Raw genomic sequence first — 8,133 nt, forward strand, 5'->3', positions numbered from 1 at the left:
CATTAATTATTACATGTTTCAATACACAAATGCTATCTTACCAATGTTTCAGATAAGAACTTTGAGATACTTGCTAAGTAGGTGAGGTTTATATTGCCGTTGGGCAACATGAGAGAAGTAAAACAGTACATCATGATCAGCCATCGTCCGTATTGCATATTGTACAAGATGTCTCCAATTTTGGCACTTTTAAACCAAAACGAAACTACCCATTATAATAATCAGTATACATTTCCGAACATATAAATATTCATGTAGCACTTTATTCAAATTCAATAGCCCCAGTATCAAGGTTTGTGCCATCAGGGTGTTATCTACCCATCGTGCATTGTACTTTTAACCTGTTGATTTGAATCATGTTTTAATGATGTCTTTTCTTAGCCCTATGATGATTATGACAATGAAGATAACAAGTGTTGCATTTGGATTACATGACTGTGAGTAACATTTGCATACTAATAGAGTCCTTTGCATACCAGTAGTGAACTTCACATATTGATGGTGTCATTTGCATACTAATAGTTCTATCTGCATACCAATAGTGTCATTTGCACACCAACAGTTTCATTCCAATGTTTTTATACAAAACCCAAAGAATGTAACACACTAAATCTGCATCATATCAGTCTGTTAAACTATGTCAGTGTCTTGAAAGGCATTTTTATTATGGAGTCATTTAAAATGGATAAATCAAATACTCCAAGTCATGTTACATGTTACATGTATATCAGTTGAACCATATTTCACCAAAATTTGATCTTTTAATATCAATGTTTATTTTCAAACTTGCAGTAACCTTGTAAGAGTACTTGAAATCTTGAGCCATTGATTTTACTTAGGATGAGAAGAATAAGAATGTTGCAAGCTTGAACAAGCTTGTAGCTTGCTTACAGAGGGGCCTTGCAAGATTGTTTGAAATATGTTTAGCAAACCCTTGCAGCTGTCTACTAGGTTTAATTGTTCCATGCTTGTACAAGCTTGTTGCCACCTAACAACTTTCATCTGGGAATTATGCCTATGATGTTTTCATATTCAATTCCAACAGAGTTGTGAGTCCATTTTCATCAACTACTAGTTTTTCGATAAATTACATGTACAAGTAAGTGATACTTATTGCCATCTTGTCCAACACTAGGGTCCTCAGTGGATTGTTCAAAGCAACATCCAAAACAAAGGCTGGTTGCAATAAGGTGGGTACTCACGTACGCATGCTCACACAGGATGACACAAGTCAATATGAATGCGTGTCTATGAAGAACATGTATTAGAAAATATTCCGGTAGAATGCACCTCGGGGGCAAATTTGCTTGAAGATCACACTTCTTCAACTCTGTCCAAACTTTGAAAGATTATTTTCTGATACTTAAAGAAATTGGGGTACAGAATCTTGTTTGAAGGAAATCGTCAATCATTTGTTCTCCTAGAGTTAACACCAGTATTCGGTTGCAATATTGGATCATAGCATAACTAAATGTTGATGTTATTTTGACCTCTATTTCAATACCTTGAATGGTTATGAATATTTAATGTATCTCAAGTGAATAATCATGTCTGCTAAGACCCATCAGGCCATGGTGCAACAATGAAAGTACAATATGGGTGAAAGAGTTTCAATTTGGCAACTTAGCGAAATTTATGTGATGTGAAAATCATGAAATGATTCTCCAGAAACTGAAAATACCAGAAACTGAAAATGTTTCCTTCTGTGTGGTGTTACCCTTTAAATATTAAATGGGCATGGCAGATGGGACTATTTAGGTGTTTGATAAATGATTGTGTGTTAAATAGATGACTGGTACAGCAATTGTCATGATTAAATTGGCCATATGGGTCAGAAATGGATATCTGTTTGGATTTCTGATTCATAAAAAACGATTTGAATATATTGTTCTGCTTTGGTTTTTGATTGCTAAAACAACTTGTTTTTCTACAGAACTTATTTTTTCACGTTGAAAAAAAGAATGTCAAGCAACATAGACCAAGTCCATGCTGGTTGCAAATACATTTAGTAAAAAAATATTTAGGTTTGTTAATGTACATGTGTATGTGTTGTGATCTTTCATTTATAAATTGGCTGTTGTAAGTTGTCCTGATATGCAAATCATCTGATTACAATCTCTTACAGGCGATTTCCCTCAATCCTTGAGTACTACAGCTATATATTCAACTTCCAAACCTTCCTAATTGGACCATTTTGTTTCTTCACTGACTACATCGATTTCGTGGAAGGCAAACATCTTGTACCATACAAAATCAAAACTAAAGATGGTAAAGAAGTTATTATCAGCAGGGAACCATCTGTAATGGTAAGTTGAATAGTTGAATATCTAATAAGTATGAAAACCGACTTCCGGACATTTCTTGAAAAATGAGCTGACATAACTACCTAGTATGTCACTAAAATGCATGGTAACACTGACAGATAGGAGAAATCGTTGCACTGAATGTATATTCCGGTAACCACTACATGTAGATTCTTGTATTGTTGTTTTGGTGGATGAACTGTGCTGACCATGAGGATGTTCTTCAACTGTATCATGTTCAAATACTTAATTCTGTTCTGTACCATTTTTTAACAACACACAGCATTTTCAATAAAGACTATATTTCTCTTTATAGACAGTGCCTTTGTATATATCTTTATTTATTTATATATAGATATATATCTATATCTATTTTGGAATTAAAGGAGTCTGAAAACCATTTTCTATATTAGTCATTTAATTAGCAAGGGATGGGAGAGGGGTAGAGATGAGGGCTAAATATAAGGGGAACAAAATCAAGGTTGATTTTGTTCTAGTTGCCACTTGATGTTCAGAAACCATCCCACCATTGCCCCTGTTTATCAGGGAGTTGAGGAAGTATAAAGGGCCGCTGTGCCGCTATAGATCCGAGCCAGGGGTAATAATTGTAAAGCGCTTCAGTTTGTCTATTTTTGGATGGAAGTGAGGCACTTTACCCATAAGGTAGAATGAACAGGCAATAATGCTCGCTTATTGAGCACCTCGATTATTTGCATACCCAGAATATTTTACCCCACTTGCTGGATTACTTGCCATCAACTAAATCAAATAGGACAAAATCTACTCGCCTTTGATCCCATTTAAGCAATTACTTGTTCAAGATTAAAACTTTAGCGTAGTTCCTTACCCAGTGTGACTTTCTTATATATTTTTCAGGGTGCTCTCTTTGAGAAGATAGTAATTTGTGTCCTAACAGGTACAAATGCTGCTGTATTTGGCTCCTCTTACACTCCCAGAGGCAATATAAGTAAGTACGTACTAGTAATTCCTGGTTGAAAGCAATCGACGTCTTAAACTACAAAGTTTGTAGTGTATACGTATATACTGTATTTGTCCTTGTTTGACCCCCGAGTGAGACAACACAAAACAAAATAAGTCAGAGGGGTCGGTTTATGCACAGGTAGTGTCAGTGGGCTTACAAACTCGTGTTTTACTGTTAAAAACAAGTACAAACTGGTCAGAAAATAGGGGCAGAGCTTATAAATGAACAGGAGGATACACAAGGTCTCGCTGGTCTTTTTTCATTAGTTGTATAATGCTCTATGTTCACGGTTTCATGTGAAGACATCCAGATTTTAAGGTGTATATGTATATAAAATATACCTAAATGAACCGTAACACACTTAACAACAATCATATAGTTCAATAAAGTTTGAAATTCTATCTCGTGATGTGCATGCTAGGCATTGATTACATTCGTGTTAGGGTTGTTGCAGCTGGAATTGGAATTTGGCTAAAACAGAATTGTTCACGTCGATACGTTGAGATGAGTTTAAAACGACTGTATGTTTAATACATTTGTCTTTGCAGCATTTGCTGTGTGTGTGTGTGTGTGTGTAATGGACATTAGTGAAAGATAATGACAAATGTAGGTGCCAAACTCATGTACCCTGTATATATTCTAGTCAGAATGCTCTGATCAGCTGGGATAACACATCATCTGTGCTATTAAATAGTATGCATGTGTTACTACCTCTCGTAGCAGGTTAGTATTAATGTTTAGCCTTTCAGCCAGAGTATACACAGTACTGTCATTCACTTGTGTGTTTATGCCATCATTGATTATGATCTGTTTTTATCTGTTAATAATCATATTCCTATTCTAGGTGATAAAGTTCTGAACTCGTCTCCTCTATATCGTGTAGTATACCTAGCACTGTGTATGGTGCTGACCATATTTAGATACGTATTTGCCTTCACAATTTGTAAGTAAAGCTTGTACCATCTATTTATGCCCAGCGTCTATCGATAGATAAGTTAAACGATTAATTAATCATGTTATTGAGAAAAATAGTTATATTTCACAACCAAGGTAATTTTTCATACCAGAGAACGTTGACGTTTCGACTACCATCGGCAGCCATCTTCAGAACTGTAGTCGAAAGTAGTCGAAACGTCAACGTTCTCTGGTATGAAAAATTACCTTGGTTGTGAAATATAACTATTTTTCTCAATATATTGTCCAACCTGATGAAACTATTCACGGATAATCATGTTATGTTTTATGTCATGTAAAATGTCAAAAAGGTCAATTATACAGGCTTATTGTCACATGATATGTTAAGCCATATGTTATCCTAAACATACATACATCCAAGATTTTTTAATTCGACAGGTTAGATTCTTTTTTAAAGAGTATTCTTTGCATATGTAATAAGTTACGTATACATAGATTGAGAATGGAGCTCACAGCTCACCACAAGCACAGTTTGGAACGCGTGAACGGTAATGTATTTCTGTCTATTGACTTTTTGACATATAAAATGAAGAATGAACTTTGCAGACCAATTCAAGTAAATGAAATTTGCATATTATTGTAAAGTGTATAATAGATGAACCCAACAGCAATTAATTTACGTGAACCATGGCCAGTAGTCTTATATTTAAACGTTTTGTTATTTGAAGATTAAGGAAAGAATTTTCAATCTGAAAGTATAATCAGCTGTGCAATTTTCTTAAATAACCATTATCTTTTTTCCTTTCTCTTTAGCTGACTTAGTATGCAATGCTTCTGGCTTTGGCTTCAATGGCTATGATGAATATGGGAAACCTAGATGGGATCTAGTAAGCCCGTTCAACTTTAAAAAGTTTTGGGTAAAGATGAATTTAATATCTCTGAACATGTTTTTCATAATAAAATTACCACAAATAGAAGACCACTGATAATGTTATTTGGTGTATTTTATTTGTTATATGACTGCAACTAATGTGGATATTTACAGTCATTTCTATATATAATCATTTATTGTAGATTAATCCAAATATCAAATCTGTTATTATCTGTAGAAGTTAAAAAGCTATAATTTCAAGAATATATCTACTCCAATGAATGATTACAAATATTATTTCAGCTGGCAACTGACTTAAATGTCAATATCGCCAATTGGAATATCTCTACCCTTCGATGGTTGAAATATGCCTGTTATTACCGTGTGCCTTATCACAAAGATAAATTGACCACTTTCCTATCAGCTGTGTGGCATGGATTTTATCCAGGATACTATTGGACACTGTTTTTGAATATGGTGATGTTTACGTCAACATCAAAAAGGGTAGGCTGACATACACACACCCATTTAACACTTGTTAGAAACAGGTTTTGAGAATGAAAATTAATTCTTTACATTACCTAATTAATTATCTAATCAATTATCTAAAAGACAATTTCCTGGTAATATCTTTATTCTAACTTATTATTAATTATATTTTTTCCATCAAAAGAGAATTGGGGAAAATAGCCTATCCTCCTACCTTAAGGTAGAATGCACCTTGGCAGCCAATTTGGTTTCTGTGTGTGTGTGTGTGTGTGTGTGTGTGTGTGTGTGTGTGTGTGTGTGTGTGTGTGTGTGTGTGTGTGTGTGTGTGTGTGCAACATTGGTGTTTTGGAATTGATAGGTAACAAATGCTGTAATCTTCAAAATGAAAATAAATAATGGTAAGTTTTCAAGAAACCAACCACTATAGAATAAAGGAATGTGAAGATATGCCATATATAAATTTGGTAAATGAGGGTTTTTTGTTATTTGATAAAACAAATGGGCTGTGATCAAACAATTAACTCAGTCTCCCCTTTTGAAATTTAGTGATATAAAATTTACTGTTATGGACATTTTTTGTGTATATTTTTTACTGAAGGTGCACCAGTACATTGATCAATTCATCATCAAATCAACAATAGGGAAATTGGTATATTACTGTATTTTGTGGACCCTTAACTCTCTCTACCTCCACTACATGACTGTGGCGCATTGCCTAGTACACAACCAACCAATCGTAGAGTTTTACAGGTACAGATATACGTAAATTTTACCTTTGACATTATACCCCAGTCTCAAAACAGAAAAGTTACAGATTTTCAAGACACTAGAAAGTTTCTTTAGAGTTTGAGGAAATACCTTGATCTGGTTAGATACAGAAGTAACAGAAAAGTATCTTGTGATAACAATGACGGAATCTCTCTGTTGGGCAGCAAAGTGCGATTTAGAGCCTTCCCTGTCACTCGCCTAATACAGCCTTACATAACATGATTGTAAAGCCAAGTCACACTACTTTTAACCAGATTTAAACTGAATGCCTCCCGTACGGGCAAAACCGTAGATTTCTGGGCCTACACACATTGTTGGAATGCAAAGTTCTGAACCTTTATGATAGCTGGTATACATGATGTACCACTTCATTGGAGAATTAATGATACGAAGCTGTATGAAGCTTATATAGTTAACATATTGTTTAATTATCAATACCTCATTAATTATGTAAATTAACCATTTAGCTTATAAGTTACATCATCAAGCTTTATATGACGCATGTACGTCTTTACCATATAAATGCATGTACTAAATCTGAAATGTAAAGTTTGCATTCTAAAGATATTGCCCAATTATCGAAATGATTGCTTATGGAAATTGCATATCATAATTAAAAACTACATAAGCAATTCATTTAAAGCATAATCAACAAACTTCATAAGACATATGCCCTTTATAATGAATTTGACATATGCATTCCAAAGATATAACCTAATTACTAAACCCATTAACTACATATATACAAATGACTAATTGATGTTCATTGGATGTTTATCAAAATCTAATCATTTCTTTTCATTACCAAATGGCAGACATGTAACACGTTTCAGTAGAATCGATACAGTAGTTTTTGAGATATCGTGTCCACACACACACACACACACACACACACACATACATACAGACAGACAGACAGACAGACAGACAGACAGACAGACAGACGCATAACATAACCCCCCCCCCATTACGGGAGGTAATAAAACTACCAAAGCTTCTAAATGGGTTATGTTTCTTACAATTCTCTTTGAAAAGTTTCAATGCTGCAAATAGAAACAAGGTGATGAATATCAAACAAATGGGATGTATCACAAATTAAAAACTTAAAGACTTGCTATGGCTTACCAGAAATTCTATATTTTCAATTCTCGGTCGCCAGAGCATATTTTTCAGTTGAAGTGGTAATTTGACACCGTTGCTGCAAAGTGTCTGTAGCTTATGGCAATGCAGAATTTCAGTCATTTACTTCGCGGTTTTGTTTCTCACAGATCTGTATATTTCTGTGGTCATATTATATCCATCCTGTTGCTATGTATCCTACCAGCCAAGAAAACTACCAGGGCGATAGCATCCAGCAATACTACATCAACAAGTCCATAGCAATGCCGTCAGCAAATAAAGTGAGGGAGGAGTAAATGATGGCATCTCTGCTATTTTAAAAATTGGATATTGTAATTAGTGTGATGGGGATAAAGCACTATGAAATGAGATAAACAAAGACATGTATTTTCTTTTGCGATGTACTTTTGAAAATTGATATTTGGATTATGGGTATGAATGCTCGAATGGTGATACAGAACAAGGTAAAAAAATATATGCGTATTGGTGCATTGTGATGCTTTACTGAACAGCAGCGATATTTGCGGTAACATTACTTTCACTCTTCCCTCCAATCTTGAATCAAACGTAAAATTATGTAAAAAAGTGTTTATTAGCTATGTTTTAACTTTCTGTAATGATTTCAGAAAAATGACTCGTTGGCTGCATGCACCTGTGTCTATCTATCTGTGTCTGTGTGCATGTGT

General features: G+C 34.5%; 1 protein-coding gene across 1 annotated transcript; it reads left to right on the forward strand.

The window, feature by feature from the left end:
* The first annotated feature begins 385 nt into the window (after positions 1-385).
* On the forward strand, positions 386-7,708 carry LOC144434314 (membrane-bound glycerophospholipid O-acyltransferase 2-like). The gene is made up of 9 exons (XM_078122765.1): positions 386-437; positions 1,136-1,190; positions 2,126-2,306; positions 3,180-3,270; positions 4,130-4,228; positions 5,014-5,087; positions 5,375-5,575; positions 6,159-6,166; positions 7,597-7,708. Exons 1-9 carry the CDS (start codon positions 386-388, stop codon positions 7,706-7,708), a joined length of 873 nt encoding a protein of 290 aa, XP_077978891.1.
* Positions 7,709-8,133: the final 425 nt, after the last annotated feature.

This window comes from Glandiceps talaboti, chromosome 4 (assembly GCF_964340395.1).
Source record: "Glandiceps talaboti chromosome 4, keGlaTala1.1, whole genome shotgun sequence".
Classification (NCBI taxonomy): domain Eukaryota; kingdom Metazoa; phylum Hemichordata; class Enteropneusta; family Spengelidae; genus Glandiceps; species Glandiceps talaboti.

Bases quoted from the DNA above. Each gene is read 5' to 3' on its own strand.
- LOC144434314 (XM_078122765.1), top strand. From the start codon at position 386: ATGATGATTATGACAATGAAGATAACAAGTGTTGCATTTGGATTACAT. The intron at 2,307-3,179 runs GTAAGTTGAATA...TATATTTTTCAG, and splicing joins GCAGGGAACCATCTGTAATG to GGTGCTCTCTTTGAGAAGAT. The intron at 4,229-5,013 runs GTAAGTAAAGCT...CTTTCTCTTTAG, and splicing joins CGTATTTGCCTTCACAATTT to CTGACTTAGTATGCAATGCT.